Source organism: Phyllobates terribilis, unplaced genomic scaffold (assembly GCF_046119375.1).
Source record: "Phyllobates terribilis strain yellow unplaced genomic scaffold, ASM4611937v1 Scaffold_9__5_contigs__length_417890890, whole genome shotgun sequence".
In the NCBI taxonomy this organism is placed as follows: domain Eukaryota; kingdom Metazoa; phylum Chordata; class Amphibia; order Anura; family Dendrobatidae; genus Phyllobates; species Phyllobates terribilis.
Window position 1 is genome coordinate 84,409,042 of NW_027362769.1, and position 18,108 is coordinate 84,427,149.

Genomic DNA, 18,108 nt, shown 5'->3' on the forward strand with positions numbered 1-18,108 from the left:
AATGGCGCGTTCATAGAAGCTGGATGCTGTACCTGGCTGGCATACAAAAATATGGCGAAGCCCACGTCAAAAGTTTTGGGAAAAATTAATTAAAAAATAAATAATAATTTAGGGACTGCATCTTTATTAACTCCTCAAATGTCATTTAGTGTTAAAATAATGGATTTATTTAAAAAAAAAATGGCGTGGGATCCCCCATAATTTTAGTCTCTAGCGGAGGTTAAGCAGACGGCTGGGGCAGATGTTTGAAGCCTGGGAAGGGGGTAAAACCCACGGAGCTTCCCAGGCTACTAATATCAGCCCCCAGCTGAATACCTAGCCTTTACTAGCTATTAAAATGGGGGACCCCCCCAAAAAAAATGACGTGGGGTCCCCCCTATTTTAATAGCTAGCAAAGGCTAGGCAGACAGCTGGGGGCTGATATTAATAGCCCAGGAAGGGTGCCATGAATATTGGCCCCCTCCCAGGCTAGAAACACCAGTCGTCAGCCGCCCCAGAAATGGCGCATCCATAGGATGCGCCAACTCTGGCACTTAGCCTCGCTCTTCCACGCTGCCCTGGTGCGGTGGCAGGGGGTAATAGTGGTGGGGTTCATGTCAGCGCCAGCTGCCATGAAGCCCAGGTTAGTAATGATGGGCGTCTATAAGACACCCCCATTACTAACCTACAAAGTGTTAAAAAGAAAAAACACACTACACCCAGAAAAAAATAATTTATTTGAAATGAAACACACAATTTTATTTAATTCTTAGTTTACTAAAAATAATAGTTACCTGTCCACGTTCCTGCGCTGATCTCCCATGCACAGCTGTCACATCTGGAGATGGTGACAGCTGTGCATGGCTGCTGTAAGCTCACGCTGCCGGGAACACGTCCGCTCCCGGCAGCGGGAGCCACTGACTGAGGTCACCGGAGTGCATTCAGGCAGCGCAGCTCCGGAGACCTCCTTTACGGCACTGCTGTACCGTGGGAATTTCTCACGATACAGCAGGGCCGTAAAGGAGCTAACCGGAGCAGCGCTGCCTGAACTCCGGTGAACCCTTACGGCCCCGTCATTCTAGCGGCGGCAGCGGTTCAGAGAGGTCACATTCTATGTGGCTGCTCTGAACTGGAGATCTTCGTGGGACACTCGTGGACTGCTACGGAGGGGTAAGGATAAGGTTGTGGTTTATTAATTTATATTTTATTACAGGAGATCGATGGCTTCGGGGAATTAGGTGTCTAGGTGAGTATAGGTGTCGTTTTTTATTTTTTACTTTATTTTAGGTGGCGATCGGCGGGGACAGGTAATGTATGAACTAATTTCTTTTAGGTAACCACTGGCCACCAATGACATGTATTTAACATTTATTGGGGACACAGTAGGGCAATTTAAATAGCAGGATCAGTCTGATGGGAACTACTGCTCCCATCGAGCTGATCCTGCTGGCAGGAGTGGACGGGGGACAGACATAGGCCGATGGGAGTAGTAGTGTCACATCGGCCTATGTCTGCCTGCTCGCACACACCCGCACACACACCGCACACACCCGCACACATCGCACAGACACCGCCCACACCCGCACAAACATCGCGCACACACCCCGCACACACACTAATCATGACGGTCTGATCGTCTGGGAGGTGAGGCTGACCTGTGCGGCCGTGGGAAAGTTCATGTGAGTTCATGCAGTCAAGCATGAACTCACATGAACCCTCTGAGGGCACCGCGGCTAATTCAAATGAACAGCTGATCGGCATCAGCTGATACCTCAGCTGTTCATTTGAAATAACCGGCGGGAAAGCGCAGCACAGAACGGGAAAGCCGGCGGTGAAGTCTTTTCACTGCCGGCTTCCCCGCCCGGGTCCTTCACTCCCCGCTCCTTGGAGCTGCGCTCCCCGCCCGGTCCTAACTTACGATCGGGATGGGAGGTGGCGAGGGGAGCGGAGGATCGGGGTGGGAGGCTGCGGGGAAGCAGTATGGGGCTGTGTGATTGTTTAAAAGCCGGCGGCTTTATACCGCCCGCCGGCTTTTAAACAATCAGGAGAATTCTCCCCCGCTGGGATGGCATTCTGATGACAGGCTGGATCGCGCTGCCATCCAACTTGTCATCCTTCACAGACACTGCAGAGCGCAGGCATTATGGGAACTTCCGATTCCGGTATCCGATATTGTAAAAGTATCGGAATTAAGTATCGGAATTCCGATACCGCGAATATCGGCCGATACCCGATATTACAGTATCGGAATGCTCAACACTAATAATAATCTCTGGAGGCAGAGTTATCTTCCAGGCAACATCCTCCCCATAACCTGGAAGAGCTCATTTATATAAAGTGATAAAAGATGATTTATCAACAACAAGGCATCTGATATCAGGCATACGGGGATCACCGTCCTCAGCAGTCTATAACCTGTATGCCCATATTAATAGTTTAGATAGGTCAAATGTGGTGACAGATTCCCCGTAAGTAATATTAGTCTCATTAATTATCCTTGTGTCTGACATATAAAATATAGGATGTCAAGGATGAATATTGCTATTGTCCCTAATATTGTGTAAATAGTCCACAAACAATTATTAATCATATCCGACTGTGAAAATGCCTTCCTTTATGAGCCTCATCACTAAAGTACACCACTTTTTTTTTGCTGGTATTTTTTGGTGAAAAAGGTAACAATTCTAGTGTAAGTGGTTGTCAGAGCTTGTTACCTGACCCATCGGAGGGGGAAAGGGGTGAGTTAGGAGTCCTGTTACCTTAGTTACTGACCCATTCCTTTACTTGGTTAGCTGAGGATTCATTGAGGGGCGCCATTGGTATTCATCTGCCTAGGGCACCAAAATACCTTCAAAAATAAAACATCGGATCACAGCAGATATCAAGGTATCATTTTATTCAGCTTCCTATGATCTGCATGTCCATATACACAGCTTAGGTGGGTTGATCCTACTAACAAATCCCCTTTAACCAATTATTTGATTTCGTGGAGGATCACCTGCAAAACCACAAGACCAAATGTTTTACCCATGTCTAGCCTTAGACAGAATGAGTTCCCGGAACCTTAACTGTCTATGTTTTTCACGGATAGAACTCGTACCTATTATAATCTATGTGGCCATTGACATATCCGTGTATTTTTGTGGACTGAGTGATCCGAACAAGAGTTGTCTGATTTTGATCTAAGTCTCTCGGAAATAATTAACCTGCGCAAGACTATGGATCCATGAAAAAAAAACGGGCAGCACTCAGATGCCAGCCATGCGCTGTCTGTTTTTCACGGACTGTTTAATAGGAGAAGATTGAGAAATTGCCATCAGTTCATTTTTTTCATCCAGGATGCAAATTGCCTCTTCAGAGAAAAAGAGGACTTGAACTCTATAGCGCCACCTATTGGAAGCAGTAATCCTATAAGTCACAATCAACCCTTGTGCAATACGACTTAGGATAAAAGCCAAATCAGACTTGTAGGATTGCTACTTCCAATAGGTGGCGCTACAGAATTCAAGTCCTCTTTTTCTCTGAAGAGGCAATTTGCATATTAAATTTCCCAGAGGAGCATTGCGAATAAGCCTCCTTACCTTGACATTCCAGAGCCGGAATGTCACTCTCCACAAGGAGAAACGTTACCCCTTAGGGTATGTGCACACGATGCAGAAATGCTCAGGATTTTTTCCTGAGCGTTTCTGCATCTCTCTGGCAGGAAAAAACGCATGCGGATTGTACATGCGGTTTCCTGCCAGGGACATGCGGAAATGAAGCGGTCTTCACTTTCATTTCCGCATGCGGGTTGACAAGCGCTTCCCAAGCGATTTTAGCATCACTTGGAAAGTGCTTGTCAACTTCACACTATATAAATCCATGCAACCGGCATGGATTTATATAGTGTGTGAATGTCAAAAAATAAAAAATAAATATATACTTTACCCTCTGATGGCCCCCGGTGTCCTGCTTCATCGGTCCCGGCTGCCGGCAGTGAAGACTGTAGGACCTTCCGACGTCAGCGTCACGTGACCCGTCACATGACTCTGACGTCAGCGAAGGTCCTTCATTCAACCGCGAAGTGCGCGGGAAGCCAGCAGGACGCAGCGCGGGCTGTCAGAAGGTGACAATATATATATTTTTTATTTTATTCTTTTTTTTTTAATGGTACCTGGGTCTGGATGAGAGTCCTCTCCTCCACACCCGGGTACCATCCGCACATTAGACCGCATGAAAAGCGCATCAACATATACAGTGATGCGGATTCCATGCGGTCTAATGCAAGTCAATGGCGGGAAAAGAGCAGCGTTTCCGCAAAATTAATTGACATGCTGCGGAAAAATCCGCATCATGGGCACAGCACATGCGGATTTCCATTGGGGAACATTGCTGCCCTTCTACCATGCGTTTTTCATGCGTTTCCGCGGCGTTTACGCAACTGCAAAAACGCCGCGGAAACGCATGAAAAACGCATCGTGTGAACTCAGCCTTAGACCTATCATCCAGGAGAAACTGATGAAACCCTAACCAAACTTTGATGGTAAAAATTTACCCTAACCAATCTCTGATGAAACTCTGGCAAAAAAACATTGAGGAAACCTGGACCATAATTTTGCCTAGGAAAAAAAATCACTGACATCTGAATGAGAATTATACTGCGATGTAAAAGTGTTCTCCTCATTTTTATTGAGCAGTGCACTTATAAATGGGAGTCCCTGACTGCAGCCACCTGCTCAGTGCATTGTGCTTATGGTTATACAAAACATATTTGCTAACACATAGTCGTGCATATAGTGGGTGCAGGGTTTGCAGATGCATCTGGACCCTGGAGCTTAGAGGGGTCGAAAAGAGCTCTTTTTTTAAAGACCAATGATAGTTGGGGCCGGCTTTGGAAATTTTGCAACGAGCACACGAGCTATAAGTTACCCCACTGAATCCAACTAGTGTTTGCACATGAGGCTGAGTATTATCGTAGATATTATAGTCAGGTGCAGTTTATGTCGACATAATATAGAGTTACATTTTCTGGCAGCCATGCTCCCTTTGTTCCTTTTGTAGCCGTTGCTTATTCTACAGCAGGAAGAACTGGAATTTTGCTTAGAAATCGGCAATGCAGGAAATGGTTTCTACATAATCACTAAACAGACAGATTGTGACACATTCCTACCATGAGCTGGAGCAGAGATTTATTGTGTGGAATGAGTATTTTTAGTATTCACACAATTAACTCTGATACTTTCTATCCATATGAGTGCACATATCCAATTATCTAAGGTCAACGGGGTAAGACTCCAGAGGTTTGTTAAAGGGATTATCCAAGACTTTTGATTTTTTTGACTATGGGCCTAATAACTAATAGGCAGGTAGTTGCTACCTACCTGAATGTTGTGCCCGGCATAGTTGTAAATAGTCACAGAACTTTCCTACACCAGTGACTCTGATGTCACTTAAACAGAGCAGTGACTTCTCTTCCACTCTGTTCTGTTGATGGGGCATGACTGCTGGAGTCATGCTGATTGACAGCTGGCTCCCCGCAGCCTAACTGCTCATCAATCAGCATGACATCAGAAGTCATGACCTGTCGACAGAGGAGCCCAGAACAAGAAGAGCTGATCTGTTGACATGGAGCTGTTGATTTGCTGGCAGGAGCGGTCAGTGACCAGTCTAAGCCGGCACCGGGTAGAACAAGCAGGTAGTTGCCGCTGTTAGCAACTACATGCCTGTTAGTTTTTAGGACCATAGTAAAAAAATAAAATAGTCCAGGACAACTTCTTTAAGAGACATCACTCTATAACATTAGAGCGAATGCACAAAGCAAAGTAAGTTTAGAGATGTGTCACCAGAAGTGCCAATAGGTGCTTATTTGCTCTCTCTCTGGAAATACACACAACCAATACATAAATATACAGGTGCATCTCACTAAATTAGAATATCATCAAAAAGTTCATTTATTTCAGTTTTTCAATACAAAAAGTGAAACTCATATATTATATAGAGTCATTACAAACAGAGTGATCTATATCAAGTGTTTATTTCTGTTAATGTTGATGATTATGGCTTACAGCCAATGAAAACACAAAAGTCATTATCTCAGTAAATTAACCCCTTTCCAACCCTTGCCGTATTAGTACGCACATTTGCGTACCCCCGGTTCAGTGAGGGCTGCTGCGCTAAGCCCTCACTGAACCGAGCACATGTCAGCTGATTCTTACAGCTGACATGTGCCCGCAACAGCCGTGGGTGGAATCGCGATCCACCCGCGGCTGTTAACATGTTAAATGCCGCTGTCAATCTCCGACAGCGGCATTTAACGCGTGCTTCCGGGTTGCGCGTCATAAGCCCCGCCCACCGGCGACCCCGTCACGTGATCGCGGGTCACCGATGGGCGTGCAAAACAACCCAGGGTCTGCAGCAGATGCCTGTGGCTGTCATGATCTCGTTGCTATGAGCACAACCTAGTGGTCGGCTCTCATAGCACAGGACCATTTCTGCTATATGCAGGGGATCTGCTGATCCCCTGTATGTAGCAGAGACGATCAGACAACTGCTGCTTCTAGTCTCCTATAGAGACTATTGAAGCATGCAGTAAGTGAAAAAAAAAATGTTTTTAAAAATATAAAAAAAATAAAAAAAAGTTTAAATCACCCCCCTTTTGCCCCATTCAAAATAAAATATAAAAAAAAAAACCCGCTTTCAGAATCGCCCCATCTATCAATATAAAAAAAGAATTAATCCGATCGGTAAACGGTGTAACGAGAAAAAAATTCTAAACGCCAGAATTATGTTTTTTGGTCGCTGCAAAATTGCAATAAAATGCAATAACGGGCGATCAAAACATCGGATCTACCCCAAAATATTATCAATAAAAACGTCAGCCCGGCGCGCAAAAAATAAGCCCTCACCCAGCCCCAGATCACGAAAAATGGTCTCGGAAAATGGCGCTATTTTTTTTTAGGTTTTTTTACCAAATTTTGGAATTTTTTTTCACCACTTAAATATAAAATAACCTATACATGTTTGGTGTCTACGAACTCGTAATGACCTGGAGAATAAGAATGGCAGGTCAGTTTTAGCATTCAGTGAACGTGGTAAAAAAATAAATAAAAAACAACTGTGGTATTGCACTTTTTTTGCAATTTTACCGCACTTGGAATTTTTTTCCCGTTTTCCCGTACACGATATGGTAAAAATAGTAATGGAGTTGAAAAGTACAACTTGTCCCGCAAAAAATAAGCCCTCACACGGCCATATTGTCCAAAAAATAAAGACGCTATGGCTCTGGGAACAAGGGGAGCAAAAAACGAAAAAGCAAAAACGACAAAACCCAGGGTTGCGAAGGGGTTAAAATAATTAACAAAAAACATCTGCAAAGACTTTCTAAGCGTTTAAAAAGGTCCCTTAGTCTGTTTCAGTAGGCTCCACAATCATGGGGAAGACTGCTGACTTGACAGATGTCCAGAAGGCAGTCATTGACACTCCACAAGGTCCCAGAGTTCCAATTTTCATTTGGAAATCAAGGTCCCAGAGTCTGGAGGAAGAGTGGAGAGGCCACAATCCAAACTGCTTGAGGTCTAGTGTGAAGTTTCCACAATCAGTGATGGTTTGGGGAGCCATGACATCTGCTGGTGTAGGTCCACTGTGTTTTATCAAGACCAAAGTCAGCACAGCCGTCTAATAGGAAATTTTAGAGCACTTCATGCTTCCCTCTGCCGACAAGCTTTTTGGAGATGGAAATTTCATTCTCCAGCAGGACTTGGCACCTGTCCACACTGGCAAAAGTACCAATCCCTAGTTTAAAAACAACAGTATCACTGTGCTTGATTGGCCAGCAAACTCGCCTGACCTTAACCCCATAGAGGATCTATGGAGTATTGTCAAGAGGAAGATGAGAGACACCAGACCCAACAATGCAGAAATGCTGAAGGCTGCTATCAAAGCAACCTGGGCTTCCATAACACCTCAGCAGTGCCACAGGCTGATCGCCTCCATGCCACGCCACATTGATGCAGTAATTAAAAGGAGTCCCGACCAAGTATTGAGTGCATTTACTGAATATACATTTCAGTAGGCCAACATTTCGGATTTTAAAAACATTTTTCAACCTGGTGTTATAAAGTATTCTAATTTACTGAGATAATGACTTTTGTGTTTTCATTGGCTGTAAGCCATAATCATCAACATAAACAGAAATAAACACTTGAAATAGATCACTCTGTTTGTAATGACTCTATATAATACACTGCTCAAAAAAATAAAGGAAACACTTAAACAACAGAATATAACTCCAAGTAAATCAAGCTTCTGTGAAATCAAACTGTCCACTTAGGAAGCAACACTGATTGACAATCAATTTCACATGCTGTTGTGCAAATGGAATAGACAATAGATGGAAATTATTGGCAATTATCAAGACACCTTCAATAAAGGAGTGGTTCCGCAGGTGGGGACCACAGACCACATCTCAGTACCAATGCTTTCTGGCTCATGTTTTGGTCAGTTTTGAATGTTGGTTGTGCTTTCACACTCGTGGCAGCATGAGACGGACTCTACAACCCACAGAAGTTGCTCAGGTAGTGCAGCTCATCCAGGATGGCACATCAATGCGAGCTGTGGCAAGAAGGTTTGCTATGTCTGTCACCGTAGTGTCCAGAGGCTGCAAGCACTACCAGGAGACAGGCCAGTACACCAGGAGACATGGAGGGGGCCGTAAGAGGGCAACAACCCAGCAGCAGGATCGCTATCTCCGCCTTTGTGCAAGGAGGAACAGGAGGAGCACTGCCAGAGCCCTGCAAAATGACCTCCAGCAGGCCACAAATGTGCATGTGTCTGCACAAACGGTTAGAAACCGACTCCATGAGGGTGGTATGAGGGCCCGACATCCACAGATGGGGGTTGTGCTCACAGCCCAACACCGTGCAGGACGCTTGGCATTTGCCACAGAACACCAGGATTGGCAAAGTCACCACTGGTGCCCTGTGCTCTTCACAGATGAAAGCAGGTTCACACTGAGCACGTGTGACAGACGTGACAGAGTCTGAAGATGCCGTGGAGAGCGATCTGCTGCCGGCAACATCCTTCAGTATGACCGGTTTGGCAGTGGGTCAATAATGGTATGGGGTGGCATTTCTTTGGAGGGCTGCACAGCCCTCCATGTGCTCGCCAGAGATAGCTGTTAGAACTATCCTGTTAGGTTTTTTCTATTTTGCTGGTCACATGACCTTTTTTGCCTATTTAATCCTGCTCCGCCCTTGTGGCCTTGCTGGACTTCATTGTAATTTCTACTCTTAAGTTAGCCTGGTGCTTAGTTACCTTTCTCAGTCAGTTTAGCTAGGTCTTCGGACCTTTATGTTCTATGTTGTGTGTTTGTCTTTTACTGCTACAATTTCTGCTAGGAGGTGTCCAACTTTATCCCAGTCCCTAGTTCTTGTAGGGATCCCTCCCTTGCATCTATAGGTCTTCGTACAGACTAGCCGAGGACTTTAGCGGGTCAGATCGCAGGATCAGGTTCCCCGTTACATCGTAGGGATCTAGCTTAGTTCTATTGTAGGGACAGATCTCCTTTCTTTCCTTAGTGCTTGTAGCAGATCATAACAGTATTACAGTTATTAATTGACAATTCGCTTTTTGCTAAGCTGGAGAAATGTGAGTTCGCTGTACAGAGAATTAGTTTTTTGGGCTACATTATCTCCAGCGAGGGCTTTGAGATGGACCCTGTGAAGGTTCAGGCGGTTCAGGAATGGCCTAGGCCTATTGGTTTGAAATCGATACAGAGGTTTTTGGGTTTCGCCAATTATTACAGAAAATTCATTAAAAATTTTTCTATTATTGTCAAACCACTGACCGATCTCACCAGGAAAGGTGCTAATGCGGTTCAGAGGACTACTGAGGCCATTGAAGCTTTTGTGTTTCTAAAGGAGAGGTTCAGCTCTGCTCTCATCCTTATGCAGCCTGATGTGACTAAGCCGTTTTTGGTTGAGGTTGATGCTTCTTCGGTGGGGGTCGGTGCGGTGTTGTCTCAGAAAAACAAGGATGGAGTACATCCCTGTGCTTTTTTTTTCAAAAAAATTTTCTGAGACTGAACTTAATTACGATATTGGTAATCGGGAATTGCTGGCTATTAAACTCTCATTTGAACACTGGCGTCAGGTTTTCACTGATCATAAAAATCTGATCTATCTTGATGCTGCCAAGCGCTTGAATGCCCGTCAGGCTAGGTGGGCACTTTTTTTCTCGCGGTTTAATTTTTCTGTTACTTACATCCCGGGTACCAAGAATGTTAAAGCTGATGCTTTGTCTCGCAGCTTTTCTCCCATGGTCGGTGCTGAGGAGGAGGGGAGCATTTTACAAGAAGGTGTTGTGATTGCTGCATTGGACTCCGTTTTGGAAGATGAGATTCTTAAAGCACAGGAGAATGCCCCATCTAACACTCCCCATGGGAGGTTGTTTGTGCCTAGGACCTTTAGGAGAGATTTGTTTGTTGAGTGTCATGAGTCTCGGTTGGCAGGTCATCCAGGAATTTCTGAGACCAAGAGACTTGTGGGTCTCAGTTTTTGGTGGCCTGGATGGCAGAAGGAAGTCATTAAGTGGGTGCGTCAATGTACGGTGTGTGCTAGATCTAAGTCTTCACATACTCCTGCAGCGGGGTTGCTTTGCCCTCTGGAGGTTCCTAGTGCACCTTGGACACATCTGGCTATGGACTTTATTACTGACCTTCCCCCCTCTGAGGGTTTCACAGTCATCTGGGTGGTCGTGGACCGTTTTAGCAAGATGTGTCACTTGGTTCCTTTCATCAAACTGCCCTGCGCTAAGACACTCGCTAAGGCCTTTGTCAAGGAAATTGTCAGACTACATGGCGTTCCTACTGACATTGTTTCGGATAGGGGACCTCAGTTCGTGGCTCGTTTTTGGCGTGCTTTTTGTGACAGGTTGGGAGTTCATTTGTCGTTTTCATCCGGATATCATCCTGAGTCTAATGGCCAGACAGAAAGGAAGAATCAGGATGTTGAGCAGTTCTTGCGTTGTTTTGTGGCAGATAATCAGGAGGGGTGGTCTGAGTTTCTGCCACTTGCTGAGTTTGCTCTTAACAACCATACATCCTCTTCTGCTGGTTGTTCGCCTTTTTTTTGTTGTTCTGGGAGACATCCGTCTTTTGGGTCATTCTCCAAATTGGTATCGGCTGTGCCTGAGGAGGAGAGTTTTTCCGGTGATTTGGAGAGAGTTTGGACGGATGTGCGTGGTAATCTTCAGGAGGCTAACAAAAAATCTAAGAGGTACTTTGATAGGAAACGGCAAGAGGTTTGGTTTGCTATTGGTGACATGGTTTGGTTGTCCTCTAAGAATCTGCGGTTGAGGATTCCTTCTAAAAAATTGGGTCCCAAGTTTGTAGGGCCCTTTAAGGTGCTTCAGGTAGTTAACCAATCTGCTGTTAGGTTGGAGGTTCCTACCTCCTGGAAGATTAATCCGGTGTTTCATGTTTCTCTGTTGAAAAGAGCTTATGTGTCGGATGGAGACGCCTCTGCCACTGTTCCTCCGGTGGTGGAGGACGGGGAATACGAAATTTCCCGCATCCTAAATTCTAGACGGTATAGAGGGAGTTTGCAGTATCTCGTCGCTTGGAAGGGTTTCGGACCCGAGGATAACTCATGGGTGAGGGCGGATGATGTTTCTGCTTCCAGACTTGTCAGAGCGTTTCACAAGAGGCTTCCTGATAAGCCTGGGCCTAGAGGATCCGGAGGATCCTCATAGAAGAGGGGGTACTGTTAGAACTCTCCTGTTAGGTTTTTTCTATCTTGCTGGTCACATGACCTTTTTTGCCTATTTAATCCTGCTCCGCCCTCCTGGCCTTGCTGGACTTCATTGTAATTTCTACTCTTAAGTTAGCCTGGTGCTTAGTTACCTTTCTCAGTCAGTTTAGCTAGGTCTTCGGACCTTTATGTTCTATGTTGTGTGTTTGTCTTTTACTGCTACAATTTCTGCTAGGAGGTGTCCAACTTTATCCCAGTCCCTAGTTCTTGTAGGGATCCCTCCCTTGCATCTATAGGTCTTCGTACAGACTAGCCGAGGACTTTAGCGGGTCTGATCGCAGGATCAGGTTCCCCGTTACATCGTAGGGATCTAGCTTAGTTCTATTGTAGGCAGAGATCTCCTTTCTTTCCTTAGTGCTTGTAGCAGATCATAACAGTAGCCTGACTGCCATTAGGTACCGAGATGAGATCCTCAGACCCCTTGAGAGACCATATGCTGGTGCGGTTGGCCCTGGGTTCCTCCTAATGCAGGACAATGCCAGACCTCATGTAGCTGGAGTGTGTCAGCAGTTGTTGCAAGATGAAGGCATTGAAGCTATGGACTGGCCCGCCTGTTCCCCAGACCTGCATCCGATTGAGCACATCTGGGACATCATGTCTCACTCCATCCACCAACGACACGTTGCACCACAGACTGTCCAGGAATTGGCGGATGCTTTAGTCCAGGTCTGGGAGGAGATCCCACAGGAGACCATCCGCAACCACATCAGGAGCATGCCCAGGCGTTGTAGGGAGGTCACACAGGCACGTGGAGGCCACACACAATACTGAGCCTCATTTTGACTTGTTTTAAGGACATTACATCAAAGTTAGATCAGCCTGTATTGTGTTTTTCCACTTTAATTTTGGGGGTGACTCTAAATTCAGGCCTCCATTGGTTAATAAATCATTTATGATTTTTGTGTGATTTTGTTGTCAGCACATTCAACTTTGTACAGAACAAAGTATTCAATGAGAACATTTCATTAATTCAGATCTAGGATGTGTTATTTGAGTGTTCCCTTTATTTTTTTGAGCAGTGTATATGAGTTTCACTTTTTGTATTGAAGAACTGAAATAAATTAACTTTTTGATAATATTCTAATTTAGTGAGATGCACCTGTATATAAATATGAAAACAGCCCCATAGGAAAAGGACCCATGTCGTCCCCTGTTCTTTTCAGGTCAAAAAGATCTGTGCTGAGTATTTCACATTACAACTTTATAGGGGAGCTCTGCTTTTGCAAGTTCTAGGGTTGTCTTTACCAGAAACATATCTTTCCAAAATGCCGCCACTATAGATGGTGCACCCAGCGCCCAAGTAGGCAATCGTTTAATCTAGCAAAATCCACAGCCAGGCAGGCATTCTTACATACGAGACATAGTGTTGTAATTAAATGGTGTCTCATATATATCCGCTCTCTTTTGTGACTCATAGAAAGGTGTCCATAGTGTTGAATGATGTCATATGACTCAATGACAGAGGATTAGTGTTGAGCGAGTATGTTCTATTAACCCTTTCGCCGAGTATGCTCGGGTCGAGCTCCGAGTATTTACAGCTGCTCGGTGATAAGGTTAAATCGCTCCCGTGTGCATGATTTGCAACTGTTTGACAGTTTTATTACATGGGAGGAATGTCTATTTCTTACACATTCCTCACATGTAATAAAGCTGTCAAACAGTTGCAAATCATGCACACGGGAGCGATTTAACCTTATCACCGAGCAGCTGTAAATACTCGGAGCTCGGCCCGAGCATACTCGGACAGAACATACTCGCTCAACCCTACAGAGGATGTCTTGAAAAGACAACATTTACATGAATGCAAATCCTTATTCACCATAAATTAAATTGAAAAGTAATCAGAATTTTCTTCATCTTTTCTCTTATTAGAGAATAGCATAAATAACAATTATACAATGTAGATTCGTTATCGGAATTATTTCCATTGTGATGCAAATCTTACTGACACTAAATATTCAGGCCATTATCAGCCCCATAGAACTGCATCAGGGATTACAGCAATGTCACCTACCTGGAGGCCCGACAGGGATCACACACCCAGCCCTGTTCCTTCTTGTTGTAGCGGCTGCAGTTCTTGCAGACATATAATCGGCAGTCTTTGCACTGGCGCTTGCTGTTGATCAGGAACTGGAAGGGTTGCAGGCAGTGAATGCAGTGGCTGCTGTTCAGACGACTCTGATTGCACAGCAGATCTCTCTTACTGCTTTCTTTTTCCAGTTTTTCCTTTAAGTCGCTGCAGATGTAAGGATAAGGACGATAAATATTCAGAGAAAATAGATATATCAGATATAAAAGATTTTATTAATATCGTGACACCAAGTACTCCAGAGAACGCACCACTGACCTTAAACTGGGTATTATTCTTACCCGAATCATTAATTAGGCCAAATAAATAAAACATGTATTGTAAGGCTATATTCACACATCATTTTTTTTTTTTTCAGCCTTCATTTTCTGCAGCAAAACCTGATCTCTTGCCAGGAGGTTGCTCAGGATTTGTTTGGATTTTTGCTTTTTTTGGTGCGTTTTTTCAGGGGTTTTTTCACTGTCCTTTTGTCTTTGTTATGCATGTACATAAAGTTCAGTGATAAGAAAAAATCCCATTCTGGTTTAGGCACAAAAAATGCTGAAAAAACGCTGAAAACTTGACACCTGCATTTTTGGTGTGCGTTTTTTCAGTGTTTTTTTCACCACCCATTACTTCCAATGGATGAAAAAACGCTCAAAAAATGCTGAAAGAAGTGACATGCTCTATTTTGTAAAAAAACATGCAAAGCACAAAAACCTGAACAAAAAAACCCATGATGTGTGAACTAAGAATTCTGGAATCTCATAGACTTTGCTGGAAATGCAAAACGTAGCTGAAAATTTGCATTAAAAAACGCATCAAAAAAACATGATGTGTGAACATAGCCTTAGGACAATGACCCCAAACACACCTCCAGGTTTGGGGTGTTGTCCTGTTGAAAAATAAATGATGGTCCAACTAAACGCAAACCGGATGGAATAGCATGCCGCTGCAAGATGCTGTGGTAGCGATGCTGGTTCAGTATGCCTTCAATTTTGAATAAATCCCCAACAGTGTCACCAGCAAAGCACCCCCACACCCTCACACCTCCTCCTCCAGGCATGTAGAGTCCATCCGTTCACCTTTTCTGCGTCACACAAAGACACTGTGGTTGGAACCAAAGATCTCAAATTTGGACTCATCAGACCAAAGCACAGATTTCCACTGGTCTAATGTCCATTCCTTATGTTCTTTAGCCCAAACAAGTCTCTTCTGCTTGTTGCCTGTCCTTAGCAGTGGTTTCCTAGCAGCTATTTTACCATGAAGACCTGCTGCACAAAGTCTCCTCTTAACAGTTGTTGTAGAGTTGTGTCTGCTGCTAGAACTCTGTGTGGCGTTGACCTGGTCTCTAATCTGAGCTGCTGTTAACCTGCGATTTCTGAGGCTGGTGACTCGGATAAACTTATCCTCAGAAGCAGAGGTGACTCTTGGTCTTCCTTTCCTGGGGCAGTTGTCATGTGAGCCAGTTTCTTTGTAGTGCTTGATGGTTTTTGCAACTGCACTTGGGGACACATTCAAAGTTTGCCCAATTTTGCGGACTGACCTGAACCCAATCGAGATGGTTTGGGGTGAGCTGGACTGCAGCGTGAAGGCAAAAGGGCCAACAAGTGCTAAGCATCTCTGGGAACTCCTTCAAGATTGTTGGAAGACCATTTCCGGTGACTACCTCTTGAAGCTCATCAAGAGAATGCCAAGAAGGTGTGTCCAAACTTTTGGTCTGTACTGTATATGTTCATTGTACTGGTTGTTTCCTAGACATCTGAAAAAAGGCTGGGTACAGCCGAAATGCGTTGTGTTTTTAATACATTTTTATTTTTAGGTCAATTATCCATTTTTTGCCTTTGGGAGTGGCAGTTATCTGGATTTTCTCCATCTGATGACCTAACCTTAGAATAGGTCATCAATATCAGATCTACAGAGGTCTGACAATCAGATCAGCTGTTCTCAGTGCCGGTTGTGGACAGATGTCAGCAGTTGCGGAGGTAAACAGCACAGCTCCGTCAACTACGTAGTGGCTGCTGCTGGGTACTGCAGATCTAACCCTATATAGATGAATGAGTGGATCTGCAGGGGCCACTACACAGCTGACAGAACTGTGCAGCTCACTTCCGCAACTGCTAACATCTGTCTGCCACCGGCACTGAGAACAGCTGATCACTGGGGGCGCTTGGTGTCATCCCCTTATCGATCCAAAATTGATTACCTATTCTGAGGATGGGTCAACAATATGAAAGTAGTGGAGCAGCCTGTTAACTACAGGGATTAGAGAGGGTGCACGTAAGCAATTGTGTGTGAACCAAACCAATGGTGTGACTTGGCGGCGTAGCTAGGGGTTCAGCATGGAAAGTGAAATACCTTGTGTGGGCCCCCAACCAAGGTTATACATGTTTACAATTGCAGAGATGATTCCTAATCATATTGGTTTCTTGTGTGGGTCAGTACGATTATGGGGGTGCTCAATTAATATATTTTTTTATGTTTTATTGCTTTAAAAAAAAAAAAGAATTAAAAAGAAAAAAAAACACTGTAGCTTCAAATAATCCATATAGTTCTATTTTGGCTATGGCTATGCCAGTCATTTCACGACTGAAGAACGCAGTACTGAAATGATACATCGCAGCATAATACAAGTGTATGTGATCATGTTGTGAAAAACTGGAACTATGACGCCTAAATCACAAGAAATCCACTTGTGTATCAAAGTCTCAGCAACATAAGAGTCACAACATGACCATATTCACAATTGTTAGGATGTAGCCATTACCTTAAGATCTTTAGCCGAGCTATAATGGTCTAAAGGTCAAAGTTGCTCTGTAGGCCCAGCCTTAAAAATGGTAGTTTGCCTCTTTTCTTCCATTGTAAAAACAGGTCTAATATGGTGGAAAAATGTATAAAATTAAAAAAAACATTATCGACCAATCTCCTGGCTCCCTCTTCCAGTTGGTGAGACAAGGTATAACCGCTGCAGACAATTGCTGACCACAGCAGTGATGCATTCATCATGGGGCCCCTGTTTGGTTGGAATAGTTACACCCTGTCCTTGACGGAAGAGGAAGTGAGGAGACCGGTGAAGGATATGGACAGCAGTATAAAGGAACGTCGGGAGAATGGTAGTTACATATATATTGATCTTACATTTAGTTTAGGAGTCTGGCGTTGGACAGGACCAATAAACCTCCTGTCAAGAACAAGTCATCATATATTTCATTTCCCTTTGTGAAGTATTGAAACAGTGTCAGACAAGAAGAAGCTGTCTTACTCATACCTTGAGATTTTCTATACCTTTTTGTTCTTACCGTCTTCTATAAAGTATTGGATATAGGTAATGATGTTCACTGCTACATTATATTAATTTTGCCTTGACTGCAGCTGTTAGAAATGTCTGCATGGGGATGAATCACAGACTCCTACCTGCACATACCAGGAGCTATTTGTTTTTGGGGTTTGAGCAGGGTGGAGCAGACGTAATGTTTGGCAAGAAGGATGAGTTTAGAGGAAAGAGGATTGTTAAGTATTTACATTCTTCCACTAAGCTAATTGCACAGATGTATTTATACTGCTCGATGTATGCCCTTAGTTTCATTGATTATTACAACTCACAGCAAAAGAAAATAAGAAAATGTCTTCACTATCAAATATGGCATATTGTGGTATAAAGGAGTACTTGGACAACCCTTCCTAAATGCCAGAGTCCCCCCAGAAAAGTAACTGCACTGGCACTTTTCCAGCCAATGTCGGCGCCAGTTCTCCAGCGTGAGAGTTGCAGCCAACCAGTGACCGCTGATTAGTTGTAGCCTTTACTATTTCATCAGGGCGAATGTCAGAGCTGATGGAATATTGATGAGCAGTGGCCAATCAGCGACTGCAACATCAGATTTTCACACAAGTCCTAAAAGTAGATAAACAGAACCAAATTAAACAAATGAGGCAAAGTTATTAGACTTTTGACATTTGTTTTATTGAAAAAAATGATCCAATGTCATGACACTGCTTGCTTCAGGTCCTTCTACATAATTTCTACAGGATTAAGGTCAGGATTTTGACTTGGCCATTCCAAAACTTAAATTTTATTCTCCCTTAATCATTGTTTTGTAGAACGACTTATGTGCTTTGGGCCGTTGTCTTAATGCATGACTCGCGTTCTCTTGAGATTCAGCTCATGGACATATGTCTTGACATTCTCTTTTAGAATTTACTGATAAAATTCAGAATTCATTGCTCCACCAATGGTGATGAGCTGTCCTGGTCCAGTTGCTGCAAAAAGCTGTATTT

General features: G+C 44.0%; 1 protein-coding gene across 9 annotated transcripts in view; it reads right to left on the bottom strand.

The window, feature by feature from the left end:
* Window positions 1–18,108, bottom strand: part of MLPH (melanophilin) — a 139,708-nt gene that overhangs the window by 97,516 nt on the left and 24,084 nt on the right. For all 9 annotated transcript variants that reach the window (XM_073646687.1, XM_073646688.1, XM_073646685.1 and 6 more), the window contains one exon: window positions 13,780–14,001. In XM_073646687.1, the coding sequence (XP_073502788.1) occupies window positions 13,780–14,001 (222 nt within the window). The remainder of the gene's footprint in view (window positions 1–13,779; window positions 14,002–18,108) is intronic.